Source organism: Coffea eugenioides, chromosome 2 (genome assembly GCF_003713205.1).
Source record: "Coffea eugenioides isolate CCC68of chromosome 2, Ceug_1.0, whole genome shotgun sequence".
Classification (NCBI taxonomy): Eukaryota; Viridiplantae; Streptophyta; class Magnoliopsida; order Gentianales; family Rubiaceae; genus Coffea; species Coffea eugenioides.
Genome location: NC_040036.1, coordinates 76,164,143 through 76,181,730, shown reverse-complemented (window position 1 = coordinate 76,181,730; position 17,588 = coordinate 76,164,143). Strand labels below are relative to the sequence as shown.

The 17,588-nt window shown below is 36.9% G+C and overlaps 2 protein-coding genes across 6 annotated transcripts; one reads left to right on the top strand and one right to left on the bottom strand.

Annotated features, from left to right (window-relative positions):
* Positions 1-1,078: 1,078 nt before the first annotated feature.
* Positions 1,079-7,221, bottom strand: LOC113763063 (aspartic proteinase oryzasin-1-like). Of its 2 annotated transcripts, none has more exons than XM_027306752.1 (14): positions 7,119-7,221; positions 5,330-5,692; positions 5,182-5,242; positions 4,652-4,746; positions 4,450-4,562; positions 4,173-4,341; positions 4,021-4,060; positions 3,718-3,782; positions 3,504-3,617; positions 3,333-3,397; positions 2,724-2,880; positions 2,515-2,634; positions 1,660-1,748; positions 1,079-1,426 (listed from the first exon to the last, which is right to left on the bottom strand). In XM_027306752.1, the coding sequence occupies exons 2-14, from the start codon at positions 5,678-5,680 to the stop codon at positions 1,342-1,344; spliced, it is 1,524 nt and encodes a 507-aa protein (XP_027162553.1). In that variant the 5' UTR covers positions 5,681-5,692; positions 7,119-7,221; the 3' UTR covers positions 1,079-1,341. The 2 variants fall into 2 exon arrangements, with proteins under 2 accessions (XP_027162553.1, XP_027162554.1); XM_027306753.1 differs by lacking the exon at positions 7,119-7,221 and adding an exon at positions 7,027-7,114.
* Positions 7,222-13,205: 5,984 nt separating this feature from the next.
* Positions 13,206-17,372, top strand: LOC113763667. 4 transcript variants are annotated; one of them, XM_027307555.1, is made up of 3 exons: positions 13,206-13,573; positions 15,508-15,695; positions 16,917-17,372. In XM_027307555.1, exons 2-3 carry the CDS (start codon positions 15,548-15,550, stop codon positions 17,057-17,059), a joined length of 291 nt encoding a protein of 96 aa, XP_027163356.1. In that variant the 5' UTR covers positions 13,206-13,573; positions 15,508-15,547; the 3' UTR covers positions 17,060-17,372. The 4 variants fall into 4 exon arrangements, with proteins under 4 accessions (XP_027163356.1, XP_027163358.1, XP_027163359.1 ...); XM_027307557.1 differs by having other exon boundaries at positions 15,461-15,695; XM_027307558.1 differs by lacking the exon at positions 13,206-13,573 and adding an exon at positions 14,715-14,983.
* Positions 17,373-17,588: the final 216 nt, after the last annotated feature.

The following is a 17,588-nucleotide window of genomic DNA, read 5'->3' as shown; positions in this document are numbered from 1 at the left end:
ATCAAATTTTTAAAAGTGTCTTTGAATAGTGTTTTAAGCTTTTGATGATTGAAACTTAAATTTGGAAATTTATGATCTGTTACCTCAAATGTCTACACTTGATGCAAATAGCAGGTGTAATAAGTTTACTATGGTCAAGTTTTGTACAGGTGGTAATGCATATATATTCAGGATTAATCACTCGGTATTGAATAAATGATAATTATGTAAAATTTAAATTTAAAATTTAATTTTTTACACATGTATAATAAATCTTACAGTAATAACATATAGATTGTTAGCATACATAGAGACTTGTCCATACACGCGATGGTGCATACAGGTCTCAGGGTAAATCACATGCCACGGATTTCCCATGGTAGAAAATTTCGGTGTTTTGCAAGTTCGAAGGAATTGAGTGCTACCATATCCCACACATTTCATACCATGAATCCGTCTAATTCAACGGTGGTTCAGTTTTCATCGACCCCTCAATGGCTCAGTTGAACTCTCCCTTTAAAATAAGTTAGCAAACTAATATCGAAATAAGTTAGTAAACTAATGCCTGACTGTCGAAAAAAGAAGAAGAAAAAAAAATATTCCACACATTTCAGGGTTATCGCAACAACGAGTTCCAGAAATGCCTTGGGCCAAAATAACACTTATAACATGAGTTTCATTTGTATGTTTTCTCAGACGAAACTGCACATCAGGCCCTGTTCGACGCACCCACGCTATACATCTCACCAGTGGGCCTGCAAGAGCAAATTTCACATACGCATAGTTGTCCGTCTTGAATAAGACCGGATATGGCGGGCCTCTGATTGATGTGGCCCGTATGATTGGACCACAGCAGTAGAAACTGGAGAGCAACAACTCATGTTAAAATGTTACCCTCTGCCTTTATTTTGAAATATCCCCAAATATTTGTTACCTTTTAAAGCATCTTTTAATTTCTCTTTTCAATATCATCCCTCTCTTTAATCATATTCATGTTATCATTCAAATTCAAATTTTAAATTTATAAAAATAAAATTGAGAAAAAAACATAAACATCACAATCAAAAAAACTATTCTTTCGCGAAACGTGACTAAATACTTGAAACCGAAGGAGTAATAGATAGTGGCACCATTTCTCGACCAAAGTAGATACTAACTGCAGTTTCCTTGAAACTCTAGAACAAAGGTAGCATATCCGCATAGATATTTACATTACATATAAAAATCCAATATTAAAAGCACAACCACCCTTAAACAAGCCAGCCAGCCAGGCATCATTAAAAATCCTAATTTACAAGCTACTACATGTCTTCATAGCTTCTCTTAGGACCGTCAAACAGTAGACGAAATAAATAGTCTTGTCTAAGCAGCTTTTGCGAAACCCATCCGGAGATTACCATAATCAAACACGGTGTGGTACACTCCCATGAACACATCTCCCAGAACCCTACAACCACCAACATATTGTACGCATTATAGTTTGGACCAATACATATGTTTTATGCATCAGCATTTTATGTGTAATCTTACAGGTAGCAGTTCTATTATATCTATATATATGGCCGAGAGTTCGTGTAATAATCATGTTTCATCCTCCTCCCCTTCTTGTGCAGTGATTTAACATTTCAGGGAGAAAAATCATCGGAAAAACTAGTGTTGATGCTAACAATGTTGACATACCAGATGGGACCACGAGGCGGCGGCACATCCATAGCCATGAATCCACTGATGCAGACTTCAGCAAAGCCTTCTCCAGTTTGAAGAACATACTGCAAGAAACAAAAGCCAGTTTTAGAAACAGTTGGCCTATAAGCAAAAAATGTTCAGAAAAGGAAATGAGAAATATACGGAGGAGGAGGAGGAGGTAGAATCCAAGCTTCCACATCAGTGACCCGAATAATTCCAACCGGAGGAATTGCATACTTTGGCCAACTTAAATCAGCTTTCAGTATATATTAGCTTCAAAATGACTTGACTTGCTAATAATGACCTAATATATCCACCATCATGCCAAAAAACCAACCCCGCTACTTTACACAAAAAGCAAATACTGCCACCAAATCTAGGAGCAGCAACGCAAGTCAGCAAGTACGTATCAACTTTCCCCAAGCCCCCTCCAGTCATATATATATATAGTACTTTCCAAAAGAGATAGGTGCATAATCACAAATAACTGACCTCGCTTGTTCCTACAATTTAGTCCTCTCCCCCAGTGCAATGAAATCTTATTCCAGTCGCAATTTTCATTTCATATTTTCCCAAGACATTTCTTCAAGAACATCATAAGATATTCCAGAGCTTGGCACAAGGGTGCAAAATACAAAATTTCAAGACTTTAGCCTGAGATTGTGATAAAAGAATTACTATTTGCTGATCGAAACCATTTCGATCAACAAACATGATCTGTGTGTAAACCTTCTATACCCACTGAGGAAGTTATAACCGGCAGAACATGAATGAAAAACATGAAATTGATGTAGAACAAACAGAATAATTAGCAAGTGCATGTGTAAGAATGGCATATCAAAAACAAACCTGCTTAGGGGTTAGCTCAAAACTTTTCCCTCCGATGGTGAATGAAACATTTGGCAGGGTGGATAAACTGTTGCAGTCAATGATGGATTCTCCCATGGGACTTGGTATGCTTTCACAAAGCTGCCGCACAAAAATTTGGTAATCCAATCAACCATTATGCACCATATGTTACCTCTAAATAGTAGCATATTAAGTTCATGGAAAATCACCTGATTCACATATGCGAGCACTTTCTCCTTAGTTCCCTGCTGTTTCAGCTGGTTTTGCATCCAAACAACAGCCATTTCACAAGCAGTACACATCGGGGATTCACCAACAGAAGCTTCCTCCTTGTTCTCCTCATCAACGACTGACTTGATATAAGCACTGCAATAATCAAGTAAAAGGGATCAAGAAGTCAGTATATCATCCAACTCAAACGGTGTGTTGAAGAAATCGCGCTGTGGAACTTGTGTCATATTATAATCAAAAGGATCCGAGCTTTTCTAGATCATTATACTAGAATAAGCAGAACCTCTCGGAGATATTGTTGAAGAGCTGAGTTATTTAGCACATATAATTTCTTTCAGCTCCAGAATCATGTGACTAGTTCTATTTTTAAAGGTCAGCACATAGCATAGCTGTATAGATCAGATTTGGCACCAAAATATTGCATAAATTCTAAACTTTATGAAAATTAACAGTTGTTATTTGAAAATATCCATAGAAGCCAGTGTAATTTGAGGGACCCAGAAAGCAGCCTTCCATTTCCTGGAAGACGGTTTTGTAGTTTATGTCCACCTGGTTCAGTGATATGTAAAGCAAAATTTTAGACTTACTTCTCACGCTGAGCTCCGCGAAGGGGACATAAACCAGCTTGTTGACAAACTCTGTCGGGTAGTACCTGTGGCCCATCATAATTTTGATACAGCATTTCAGATCTGAAACTAGTAATTATGCATATGGAAAAAGATTTGAAATATAAAGAAGAATGAGAAGGAAAAAATTACCCCTGATACGAGGAGATCCCAAATCAGTTCACCATACTGTGAAACAATTTCTTTACATTCAGTGCTAACTACTCCTTCAGCTCCAATGGCATGATTAATTTGAGTCACAACAGTCTGCAATAGATGTTCTCACAAATTTTAGATTTACATCCAAGAGATCTTAAATATTCAAAAACTGGAATCTGGTTTAATGTCATGATCAACATAAACATACAGTTGGACCAGCGAGCAACGATGTTCCAGAGTCCACAATAGCAGCACAACCTCCTTCACAAAAGCCTGCAAGAGGGAATATACAAAAATGAAAAGGGAATTTAAACTTGTGGAGCTCTTAAACCATGTACCTTCTAGATAAAGGAACTTAATGTCCGTGATGTACAAGTCTAATGCTAAAAATCTGAAGAACAAACAGTAGTTGAAATATATGAAAGGAGAAAACAAACAGTAAAGCAATTATCATCCAGGGAGACATTTAGCCATTGTTTTCAGAAACAGAACAATACATAATGCTCCTAACCTGTTGAGACGTTCCCAATGAGAAAATCTCCCATTTTAAACTGGTGAAGAGAAGAAAAAAACAGATTATAAAGATGCACAAAAGGTGAATATTTCCTCTGCTTCCCATTAAAGACAAAAAAACAGGCCAATGGACATGAAACCTTCACTTACTTGCCAGTATCCCTTCTGAGTTACAGGAACATATGTATGCTTTCCCTTGAAGTGATTTGTATCTACACCACCAAAGACAAGCTCACCTCCGTCTTCAGCATTTGGATCGCGGTTAAGCCAGAAAGAGAATACTGGCTCATCCACGAGACCTTGGTCCACCATATTATACCTGTACTTGAATAGCGGATTAGCATATTGCTTACTCTTTTGAGTTTAGAACAGGAAAAACATGCACAGATATCTCAACACTGTTAAAACAGGTTAATTGTGGCAATACCAGACTGGCACCATGTTATCAACAGCGATTTCCTGGAATCCAAGGCCAAGTATCCCGTCAAACTTGGCAATTACAAATGTAAGACTTCCTTCTCGTGAAGCTTCAATAAAAACCTGGGAAAAAGATAAATAAATTATCAAGCAGAATTAACACACAGGAAAACAATTCTTCATAAGATGACTAAAGCCACATAAAAACTCACTTGATCTTTGACAACAAGATCACCAACTTCAACGTTATCTTGACTGGAGAATCCAGAGATTGATCCAGAACCATAACGAATTGAACAAGATTTCCCTAACCACAGGTAACACTTTAGCAGTAATTACAATAATCTCACATCCCTTGAAGCTTTCTCATATCAAGAAAACTTCAAGGGCAAGCAAAATGGTCAAGGCTGCCACTGCAGAAAGTATGGTAAGGCATACACAGACTAAAAATTTCTGAGTGATTGTGAATTGCTGTAGAAGTAAAACAAGAGTGCGAAAAACAAGAAGCATTCTTCACTCAAGAACCTCCACAAAATCATGAGTGGGAAATTTAACGCAAAAGGAATGCAAGTCTGCAGTTGCCAAATAGGGAAATTCTTCCCATGTGCCTAAGCACTTGATCAACGTCTAAAAAGTGACACAAACTCATTTCTTAGAAGAATTTCTTTCGCTATTTTGTCTAAAGCCCTTTAGGAATTCAATTAGAAAATTAAGAATTCAAAGCAAGAAAATTGGTCTTTACCTATGGCTGTATAAGTACTTGACTTCTTTGCCTTGTACTTGGAGTGGAGCCAGCAGGCAATCTGCAACAAAAAATTTCTTTTTGTTGACAATGGACAATCTAGTTAAATGGCAAAAAATTAGTTAGTAGTACATCAACAGATACTCACAGAGAAGTAACATTTTGACGAGGGAACCCAGAGGTTGGAACTGCCTGTATCAAATATAACTGTGAACTTCTGAGGTGGAGTGCCAATTCCAATCTCTCCATAGTACTGGGCATCCAGGTAATTCTTTAAAGGCAATATGTCCTCATTGGAACTGCCTAAATTGTTGTCCATCTCTTTCCTACCAGTGCCATGTGTGCTCTCCAGATGAGCTAATTTGGCAGCTCTTATGCTTTGAAGATCTAAGGGTTTTTTTTTCAGGCTAATTCGCTTTAATCCTTCAGAAGGAAGAGGAAATAGAGAACACACAATTGCCCCTAATACAAATGCTGCCCAAAGGTACCTTCTCTCCATCGTTGGTTATGCCTGTTTCAAGAAAGAAAAACAGTTAGCTCAGCTGAAGCAAGCTAGCGTAGGGAACTTTAGTACAATCTTGTTCACCATCTCAGTGAATATGCACTCTGACGCCACTGTTAGAAGGTTTAATACATAGTAAATGGAAGAAATATTATCAATGATGCACTTATCATAACTGGAACCAAAGCGGGATTACATAAAGAGGTAACTCACATCCTAAAAAAGAAAACCAATTAACAACATCCAAAAGAAGTTCTAGAGAGTCTAACCGTCAAAATACAGCAACAGAAAGCATGTCAAGGGGGAAAAGAAGGAAAGTACTACAAATATCTCAATAGACCTACTTAGGTCGAAATATGTATAATTTCCAAATTGTCAAATGGCTATTCAACTAAATAATATATGATATCTGCTAGCACTAGAGATGATTATCATCAGTGGAAACATGAAATCGTGACACTGCATCCATATGAATTTAAAAGGAAAAAAGGGCAAAGATTGATGCCTATTCAGGAATATGACAAAAAAATTCACCTTGCTGATAACACGTTGCCGGTAAGATTTCTTCCTATCTTTATCTATTCTTTTACTGATCAAGTTGAAAATTTTATATTTAAGCATAGAAACCACATGTGAAAGTAGCCAGTGTATCTTCTTTTACAATTTTAACAGATAATAAGAAATCACTTCAACTTTCATTCAACCGACAAAGACGCCATATATCTCAAAGGTGTCACTTTTTCATTTCTTTAACGTATTATTCACGTAACCCATTTTGGAAAGATATAGCTTTTTCTCCCTAAGAAATAAAATACTCAGCTGAACTTAAGTTCGCTATACAGCTGCATACCAAATAGTAACTATTATTTGATCACAAATAAGTAAGCACTACCTGTATCAGACCTTTCCCTATATAACTTTTATTTTATGGCTCTGTGTTTGTGTTTTCCCCCTTTCCATTTTTTAGCCTCTTTCACTAGTGTATAAGACCAACAAGATATTTTTCCTATATGCTCCATATTGTGAAACCACGATTAACTGATGAAAACCCAAAAAAAAAAAAGGACTAAGGGTTAAAGACCTTTTGCTGCATCCCAAACAAGAAACAGGAAAACACGATCTGGGGTGGAACAAGAACACAGACTACAGATCAAGAAAGCTAATACCAAACATTCAACCAAGAATCGGAAAAGGGTAAGCTAATTAGTCGCAAGCAACTAAAATCGAGATCGTCTCATCAGTCACGAGTACTTAAAACAACCAATAATCTGCAGAACCAGCGGCCGATGATGATCAGCACATACTCTAAGAACAAAATTAGTCAGAAAGATTAAAGGTCAAACCTTGATGCTTGATGGGCTCTTGCAAAACTCAAAAGATAGTTTGAATAATACCAGTGACAGTAAAGTGAAAGAAGAAGCTTTGAAATACTCACTTGAGAGTAGACTTGTATTTTGTTGGACGGAAGGACGGTCCACTGGTAAAGAGAGTGGCTTAGATACTTCAGAAAGGAAAAGAGTGGAGGAGCAGCTTTTAATACTACTCTTGGATGGATTCTTAAGAAAACTACATTAAAAACAATTAATAATAATAATAAAATATTTCCCAAGGAAAATCCGAAGATGGCATCAACATTTGGAGTTACTTGACTTGTAAAGAAGAAACAAGTGCTTTTAACAAGTGCGGTGTAATAGAATATTATTCGAAATAATTATTATAATATTTTTTATAATGTCATGTATATGAAATAAAAAGTTATTTAAGAATATTAAAAGATAGATTAAAAAATATATTTATAATCCAAACGAAATATTATGTGAAATAATTCAGCAATTCAAACACACTCAGTGTTTTTAAATTACTAAAATTAGACTCCTTAAATTATGAAAATTATCAAACATTCTAAAAGTATTTTTTTCATAAATGCATCGCAATAAAAAAATCAGGCCTATGAAAATTAATTATTGAGAATGAAAATGCTAAATGTTGTCTCCTATTATTTTCCAAGTTTATTTTAAATTTCAAATTGATTAACACTTTAATAGAATAAAACTCATTCTACTTTCAAACTAAACTGCAAACCAAACTCATATTAGAGTTTTTATTATTTTGATTTTGATTCCGATTCGGATTCTAGAGTGTGAAGCAAGCACTTCCTTATTTCATATTCAATTTTCCATTTAAAAATATAATTTTATACTATTATCTTGGCTCCAACTAATACTTCCAAAATTTAGGTTCATGCTTTTTTTTATCAAAGATATTAATATGCAACCCTACTCTTAACCAATGCGAATTGCTCATTAAGCAGCACAAAGTGAGATAAACTCAGCAAACAAATGCAAGGGGATAAATGGGGAGAAAAATTTCGACAAACAAAAACTACCATATAGATGAAACATTTATGATTCAGTGGTTACGGTTGAAATCGGGGTCTAGGTTCGAATTTATTTTTTTTTTATTTTTTAAATTCCACTCCTCACTTATTGAAAAATAAAATAAAAACAAAAATTACCGCTAATTCATTCTAAAACAAAACGAAAAAGTAACAGAACAAAACGAAAACTGGACATAGATAACGCAAATGCTACGTTGTCCAATATCCTATCTACAATAATGTCAAATGCTGCGACAGTATCCCACTCGCATTTAAGGAGAGTGAGGTTTCGTGGGACATGTAGCAGGTTTACAGCCAGGCCTATCAACGTCCGAGTACTCTAGACTCAAATCCAACCCGTATGTACCCTTTTTTTTCTGTCAGGATGCAAATATGGATATAATTCATTTATCGGATTAGAAATCGAACCCATTTTTCTTAATAAAAAAGCGAATCGAATATGAAATATTGAATTTCGATCCATATCTTATCCAAATCCATTTAAATGAATTAATAGTTATAAAATACATATACATATTAATACATAATTTTGGATAAATCCGATCAAATTTCAATTCGAGAGACCGGGTATAAAATCCGTCAAATATGCTAGTCGAATTCGAAACAAATATAAATAAACACGCTCGAATATAAAATATTTAATTTTAACATGTATCCAACTCGCTGATAAGTCTATTTATATATTTGTGGGGAAGGTGGTGGTTGAGAATCGGACTGATTAACCGGAGGCGCGTGGCGCGAAGGCATTCGAGAAGAAGTGAGCATTTTGTCCGAGTAATCGAGCAGCGTGAGGCATGAGGAAAGTGCCCAGAAACTTCTTCACAAAAGGATTCAAGGCTAGATGAGATGATTTTGTGGAGGTCCATGGGCATACGTGTCTCGGAAGATGCCACTAAACGATGCAAAAAGTTACTACGACTATTACTGCTACGAAAGCTTATGGGTTAAGCAAAGCATCATCGGGTTACTTTGTCAACTCACTAGTACGATATATTAGACCCAAACAAATTTTTTAACATAACAGTCCAAAACTTTTTTGAGATTTTAACAAACATTCAACTCTTTCTACTAGTTTTTTGACTTTAGCAGCAAACATGGGTGAGGTTGCTCCACGAACACAAAAAATTTCTTGTCGACTTCTTGATGGTGAAACATACTATGAGAGATGTTCTACTAGTTACTACTGCTATTGTTGGTGAAATGGGTACATATCATCCAAACGTTTGGATTGTTATTTTTAAAAATTTTTAATAAAAAAAATATGTTATCGTATTTTATATATATGCCGTAAAAATGTAATTGAAAAATATGTTTATGAAAAATCTAAATTTTTTCAGTGAAAAATTACGATCCAAGCAAACGCGTAATCGTTAATTATAGTTCTACTGCCAGTTTCTGACCACGTTGCTCTTTTGTACAATGCCGGTATTGGTAATTTACTTTGTGATTAGAGCTGACATAGTAATTAATTCACCGGTGGGAAATGATCCAAAGTTAGCAAAAATTAAGGCCTTGTTGAATGCTCCGTCACACAGCACTTCTTCTTCGTCTTCATTTTTTTTTCTTTTGTTGTTGTTGTTGCCCTTTTTTTTTTTTTTGGGCTCACAGCATTCCTAAAGCTGTTTAAGATTCCTCAAGTTAAATGTGAAAAATTTTTTTAAAAAATCTTCAAGAAATTTTGCATGTAAAAACTTATTTTGTTTTACAAAAAGGCTGAAGGGGCTCTCCTTGTCACTGAAAAACAAACTAATGAGACAAAAGGGATAAGCTTAAATTAAAAAAGTAAGCTAACTCAATCTAAGCAGATGCGAACAGAACCTTACTAATAAGACAAAGGGGGGAGCTTACCAAAGGAAAAAAATGACAAAGAGAGAAATTATTATGTTACATTTGAATTTGGCAGAGAGTTAGGTACCATAATAAGAGCATGTTTGTCAACCGAAGGTCGCAAATTTAACTTTTGCGTATGGCGCTTTGAAAAACTTTAATTAAGACCTTCGAATAAGAGTCGAATTCTGCAGACGCTCCCTAAATCGAATTCAGATTAATTTTACTGAGAATAAGAATACCGGGGGTTGAAAGCAAAAAAAATAGGAGCATGTTTTGTGTCTATCAAAGATTGATACCAAAATGGCTGTAGTTTTAACCTGAACCACCAAATTCTAATCCGTTTGGATTGCATTTTCCGTCAATTTTCATGAAAAAATTACTGTAATGATTTGATGTATGTGAGGGAAAAAGGTAATAGGGAAATGTGATTATGAAAAATGACGCAATTTCTGGCAGAAAATGGCAATCCAAACAGGGCCGAATTGAATTTCACAAAATTCTGCCAATAATACTCTAAATTGATGGTTGATGGTAGGTGGTGTTAGGTTCGAAAGTCTTTCCCCACTTTCACATATCTGGAAAAAAAAAAAAAGAACCATTTTGTTTCTGATGAATTGTAATGCAAGAATACTACGACTAGCATCTAATTCGAGATCAATTATACCTAACTAAAACATATACTTTTTTTTTAATCTAAACCCAATCACAATATAAGTGTTTATCTTTTCCCACAATATATATATATATATATATATATATTTCCATCTGTAAAAGAGTATTAAATACGGGGCAAGGGCTCCTCTTGCTTGTCAATTTTGGCACCCCAAACATCACTTTCCAGCCGTTGAATTAATTACTTTATCAACCCGAATCTCAAAGTACATTACCACAGCATTGCACAAAAGAGCAACTTGCTGTAGAAAATGACCCATGACTCTCTCAAACATGATTGATGATGTAATGGGACTAAGCTCATTCTAGATCCACTTGAGAAATAAGATCAGCCATGGTTTGCAAAATCTTAAAGGGCCTAAATTTTAGTGATAGAGTAGATGACAGCCTAAAACTGTGATTTGTCCTAGTTAAATTCTTGAGCTTATTTGGGATTTAGAAGCAAAAAAGAAATTCTACCTACAATACAACTATTAAATGCTTGGAGCTTGGAGCTTTATTAAAGGCTTCAATCTTCATGCGGTTCTAATATGGGCGTGCTATTTTTCTACCAAATTGGTTATCCAATGGTCCAATTTTCTTTTTTTCCTTTCTTTTTTTTTACTTGGAGGTGTTTTAGTCTTTTGACCGGACTAATCTCCTAAGATTCTATAGAGTATTACTCCAAGAATATACAGTAAAATAATACACGGAATTAATCATGGAACTTACTGATAACTATTAGTACGCTACGAAATCAGTTGGACTACCTGCGAGCGAGCAACAATGGTCCAATTTTTCCACTAGAGCCTTTTTCTGTCCTAAAAGAGTCTCTTCCACTATTCAAAATTAACTTGGAGTCATTATTAGGCTGGTTTGATTCGTCCATCATCTATGTAGGGTTATGTGCTCAAAACCAACAAGCAAATGAAATATGTTGGAATGAAAGGCCCTGTTTGGAACTGAGTTTTTTACCCAAGTTTTTTAACTACTAGTTTTTTAATAACTTTTGCTACAAGAACCCCAAAAAACTTTTCAAAATTTTTTACCTACACGCTCCAAAAAATATAATACACAAAAAATTTTCCAAAAACTTTTCTTCTTTTTCCTCCCTCATCCACCACGCCAGCCACCACCTCCACCACCTCTCCCGACACCGGTCACCTCAAAAAAAAATTTTCTGTCCCTCACCCTCACCCCCTCTCCTCCCCTTTCCCTCACCCCCTCTCCTCCCCTTTCCCTCCCCCGCCATCCTCCCCCTCCTGCTAGGTACGATCTGGTCGCTCGACCAAATCACAAAGGGAGAGGGGGAGGGTGGCGGAGGAGGGAGAGGGGAAGAGGGGAGGGGTGGTGGTTCTGAGAAAAAAAGCTAAAAAAAATTAATGGTCCATGGCCGGCCTTCCTCTGTCATCGGAGTGCGAGGGGGAGGGGAGGAAAGGGGTGGCGGTGGAGGGAGAGGGAGGGGTGGTAGGTAGAGGGGGTTAGCGGGGAGAGGGGAGGAAAGGGATGGTGGGTGAGGGGTGGCGGGGGGAGGGAGAGAGAGGGGTGGCGGCAGAGGGGGTAGGGAGAGAGGGGTGGCGGCAGAGTAGAGAGGAAAGGGATGGTGGAAAAGTTTGGGAGTGGCGGGGAAGGGAGAGGGACTGGGGAGAGCAGAAAGCAAAAAAAAAAAAAAAGAAGAGAAGTGGTGCTGGCGGAGGTGCTGGAGGTGGGAGGCAGAGAGTAACGGGGAAGGGGGAGGGGGAAGGAAGAAGAAGAAGAATAGAGGAAAGAAAGAAAAAGAAAGAGAAAAAGAAAAAGAAAAGGAAAAAAATGTTTTTCAACTTACAAAAATTTCTACAAAATTTTTTCAAAAACTTCTGCAGTACACTACAGTAAATTTTTAGACAAATTCCCAAAAAACTCAGGTTCCAAACAGACCCAAAGTTCGAGTACTTTAAAATCTGTTGAAGCATCACGAAAAGGGGAAAAAAGCATCAAGCATTCTCTTTTTTGAAATTTCCTTGAAGCTTCATAGGGCAGCTGATCAACCCTCTAATGAACAAAAAACAAGTCATGAGATGGGTGTTCTTTTTCTTGTCCAAGATTCTAAAGGACGTTTTGGACTTTTCCTTGGATCCAACAGAAGCAACCTCGTTTGTAAAAAAAAAAAAAACAGAAGCAACCCTGTTTCCTCCGTTTGGACTCGGGCTAACAGGTCCAATCTCCAGTTTTATCTCTATCTGCAATGCCAAGCCAGGGTCTAGAGAACAAGTGCAAGGCTAATTACTTAGAATATGGCTGAAGAAAAGAAAATTCGGACATCTACGACTCTGGCAGGGATATGTTGCATACTTATGGGTACCGGACTGAGTCCAAATTTTTTTTTTTCACTCTGACACAGCTCGGCAACGAAATTTTTTTTTTATTTTATAAAATTATCGGCTCCCGGGCTGACAAGACCCGGTAGCCGGCAACCTCTGCACAAAGCTGTGGTCGGCAGTCCAATTTCTTTAAAACAAAATTCCAAAGCGCTCGGCAGGGCTTATGGACAAAGAAAAAAATGGGCCTGAAGAATAGACCTTAATATGTTGACATCATTAGCAAAAGTTGTACATATAATTAAATTGCATAAAGTGAAGCAACCAATAAAACCACAAAACACTGGCCTGAAGAATCAAAGCTTAAATGAATATAAGCTTTAGGAATACAAGGAAATTATAATGATAGAACTGCATGAGAGATCCAAGGTGGAGTGGAGGAAGTGACTCTACAGCTTTTTCACTTTTTCAGCGCCCCACCAAAGAAGCTACTAAACCAAAACCCATTTTTCTTGCTGACCATTTTTCTTACTGCTTCTTAGGGTTTTGAGGAAGCATTTTCAGCTCTCCAAAAACCCTGCGATTGCTGCCGGAGATTCTCGTTGTCGCCGCCGTAGTTACTGACGGTGGAGCCACATACATTTGGACCTCGTTTACAGTTGTCGTCTTTCACTGGTCACTACCCGCTCTGTCTCTCCTCCTCCATCTTTTGAGGTAAAATTTTGTAGAGGCCTTTTTTTCTTCTTTTTCTTTTATTGACAAAACAAAAAAAAACATGGTGGAAATTTTGTGCTTCCGCTCTGTTTTCTGGCGTTATTTTCTGTTTTTAGTATCTATAAAGCTCTGCATTTGCGTAAGCTTTACCGTACTTAATCCCCTTTGCTTAATGTGATTTTTTTTTTCTTGGGGCATCATTTCTTCCTCCTCTTGAACCTGCGTAATGGGACATTTTTTGAGTGTTAGCTTGAAGTACTGTTGGGAAATTTTCTTTTGTTCTCTTGTCAAGCAAATTGGTTCCTTTTTTTCAACATTTATTCTTATCGTATCTGTCAAATTTGCTAAATTTCTAATATTAGTTCCTGTTCACTCGAGTATTTACCCACCATCAGAGAAAGCAGAAGAAAGGGATTAAACAGAAGGTGCTCCTGTCTGAGCACTTTTGACTAATATGGCATAATTTATTTTTCTAGATTTGTCTTGCCACTGTGAACTCTGCTATTGGGGTATAATGTAGAGACTGCTAACTCTTTAGTCCATTGAATCAAGAGTTCTTGTCTCAACCTTCTTGTATTTTTGGATTCAATTGGTAAATTAGCTCGACTTTACCCACTGCATTACACTCTAATTTACATTCAGGTAACAATGTCGTGAAAGCTTCATTTTTATGTGATTTTTTTAAATTTTCTTCTATTATTCTTGCTAATGTAAGCATACTTCTTTCCAGTAGCCCTTTTTTAAAATTTTTTTTTTCCTTTTAAAATTTTTTTCCCTCTCTCTCCCCTTTTTTCACAGTTTTTGGACATATTGTGGTATGGTAAACTGCAGATACTTCTGCTCCTCTTTTTGTTTCTTTGCTTTTGATACAGAGGACAGGGACAGGATTGGAGGTGGGCTGGGCATTGTGGCTTTGTTTAAACTCTAATTGGTGTACAGGGATTTAATGAGCTTGCAACTGATTTTTTTCATTGTGCATGCTAATTTACAAAGCTTGACTTCACAGGCCAGACAATTACGTATTTTATTCTTCTTGAGTATGGATATGATGGCTCACAAAATGAAATGACCTATTCCACCTAAGCATGTTTGTGCTATTACAGCTTTAGCGCTAAATGCTTAGTAAGATTGCTTTGTGCAGAGGTTGTCGGCTACCGGGCCTTGTCAGCCCGGCAGCGTATCAGAGTGAAAAAAAAAAATTGGACTCGCTTTTGGGTACCGGGCTGTATCAGCCCGGCACCCATAAGTATGCAACATATCCCTGTCAAAGCCGTAGATGTCCGAATTTTCTTTTCCTCAGCCATATTCTAAGTAATTAGCCCAAGTGCAACTACGCAAAAATACTGAGCAAAGTTCGAGCAACGCTAGCTTAAAACCCTCCACAAACCCTTCTGCTAGAAGCTTCAACAGGTAAAATCTGAACCCTTTTGTGTCCCTTAATTGTTCTGGGGGGGTTTCTGGAGGTGGTAGGGAAATATGAAGCTGCCGGTAGTTAGTAGTTCTTTTATTGGTTTTGCTATGCATTTGTTCGACAAAATGTCCCAGTCAAATTTTTGCTTGTAATGGCATTGCTTATCCAAAGTTTGAAACTTTACAAAAAAATTTATCCGTTTATTTGTTTGATGGTTTCTTGGTTTTTCCTGATGCGAGGTTACTTCTGTATATGAGTAGGAATGCAATTCACTGCAAATTAAACAAACCCATGCTCCCATGAAATATTTGTCCTAATGAGAGTTCTATAAATAAAATGCAGTTAGTGTTAACAGAGTGAAGTCATATTTCTTGAATACATGGAAATTTCTCTTTTGAGTCGTCAAAGTTTTGTTCTTGCTGATTTTGCTTCTCTCTCATTCACACTATTTGACCTTTCTCCCCATTTTTCTTAAGGTTATTGCAGTTGTATTGCACTGAATCTTTTGGTACTTTTGGTTTAGAGGTGAAAACTGGAATTTTGGGCCAAAAACTAGCCAGCCTATGGCATTGAGGCGCTTTTTGGGGTTTTCTGATGGGGAGTTAATGAGATCAGATGCTAAACCCTGTTCCCGGTTGATGAGACAAACGGCTGGGATTTTCTCTGTTGGTGGAGCATTAGGATTTTGGGTTCTCTGTCGCCTGCATTATGGTATGCGCTGATTAATTGTGACGTTTCCTCCCCATGTGCCCTGTTCGTCTTTCTATGTTGAAGATCTTCTTACTATTCTCTGAAGTTAATTAATCTGGAAAACACATCTACACTGTAGTTTTGTTAAAAAAAAATCCAAAAAATACCTAATCCAGAATGGATTTTATATCTTGATTCTTTGCTCTGTGGAGACCTGCAATTTGCTTTTGGTGATTCATGCTACTCTTGAAATTAATTTTATTTTTTCATTTCTTCAAACAACTTGAACATGTAAGCAAGTGCTTCCAAGTTCCCCTTTACCAATGCCAAGGAATTGCAATACAACTTGCAGACCTTGTCCCTTGCGATCCTCTCTCCCTGTCCCACTTCCCCTCCTGTCCAACCAAAAATGAAAGAAACTGATAAAGAAAATGGAAGAAGAAATACACAGGGAAAAATAAAATTTTAAAGTGGAAGAAAGAATTTTATTGTAGAACCGTCTCTTTTGTTTCTGGTACATATTTACATTCTTAGAATGAGCTTGATATCCCAGATTTTGTTGTCTTTGCAATCTCTACCTGTTGATACTGGTTTGTTGAAGATGGTCCTTCTGCTTATATTTTACATGATCAATTTCAAAACAGTCCTACTTCCAAGTTCCCCTTTACCAATGCCAAGGAATTGCAATACAACTTGCAGACCTTGTCCCTTGCGATCCTCTCTCCCTGTCCCACTTCAACAAACCAGTAATACAACTAAGCAAGTGCTTCCAAGTTCCCCTTTACCAATGCCAAGGAATTGCAATACAACTTGCAGACCTTGTCCCTTGCGATCCTCTCTCCCTGTCCCACTTCCCCTCCTGTCCAACCAAAAATGAAAGAAACTGATAAAGAAAATGGAAGAAGAAATACACAGGGAAAAATAAAATTTTAAAGTGGAAGAAAGAATTTTATTGTAGAACCGTCTCTTTTGTTTCTGGTACATATTTACATTCTTAGAATGAACTTGATATCCCAGATTTTGTTGTCTTTGCAATCTCTACCTGTTGATACTGGTTTGTTGAAGATGGTCCTTCTGCTTATATTTTACATGATCAATTTCAAAACAGTCCTACTTCCAAGTATATATTACTCGTTTGGCATATTATGAGTTTGTTTTAGTGCCCATCATTTTGCAGCCTGGAATTAGTATCGTTTCAATTTCCATGTAGTAATTATCCAAATGACTTTGATGGTGGTTCAGGTCCCAGAATTACAATTCCTCGAAGTCTTAGGTGGGCTGCCTGTGGAGCAATCACTGCAAGCTCATCTACAGCTTTGCTTGTCCGGCTGTTTAGTCCTGAATGTGAGCCACAAAATATAGCTGCTTTTGACAAGAAAAAGTAGTAATTAACACATTCAAGTTTTGATATTTGTAAAACTACAGTGTCTCCTGTGAGTTTCTCTCCTAAAAGTGGGCATTTGCATGTTTTATAAACTATTCTGCATGGGGAAGGGTGGTTGTATTGTAAGCAATCAAAAGTTTTATCAAAAAAGGTGGAAGGTTGGTTGTAAGCATGGAAGGGTGGTTGCTTTTAATACATTTCGCCGTTTTATCCAACCAAAAATAAAAATAAAAAAATGGAAGGGTGGTTGTGTCGTTTGTCAACTTACGAAATGACAGTTTTATTTATTGTCTAGCCAAGTAGTTTCATTTGCCCTCTGGAGTTGCCACTAGTTCTCAAGCATATTCAAGTGATGGGCACATAATTCTTTTTCCATCGCAGCGAACACTATGCACTATACTGGTGTTGGCTTGTTGAATTTCCCTTCATCTGATTCTTCTCAAATATTTAATTATGATGAAAAAAAATGCTGTTGTTTAAAGACAATATAATGGGTTTGTTTGGATAGTTGATTATTTGGTCAAATATAT

What these genes read in the sequence shown, in the direction of transcription:
- LOC113763063 (XM_027306752.1), bottom strand. Translation starts at nt 5,680, where the DNA reads ATGGAGAGAAGGTACCTTTGGGCAGCATTTGTATTAGGGGCAATTGTG. An exon ending in GATAACATGGTGCCAGTCTG is followed by an intron (nt 4,342 to 4,449) that starts GTATTGCCACAA and finishes ATTCAAGTACAG; the next exon opens with GTATAATATGGTGGACCAAG. An exon ending in CATTGGGAACGTCTCAACAG is followed by an intron (nt 3,783 to 4,020) that starts GTTAGGAGCATT and finishes TCCCTCTTGCAG; the next exon opens with GCTTTTGTGAAGGAGGTTGT.
- LOC113763667 (XM_027307555.1), top strand. Translation starts at nt 15,548, where the DNA reads ATGGCATTGAGGCGCTTTTTGGGGTTTTCTGATGGGGAGTTAATGAGA. An exon ending in TCTCTGTCGCCTGCATTATG is followed by an intron (nt 15,696 to 16,916) that starts GTATGCGCTGAT and finishes ATGGTGGTTCAG; the next exon opens with GTCCCAGAATTACAATTCCT.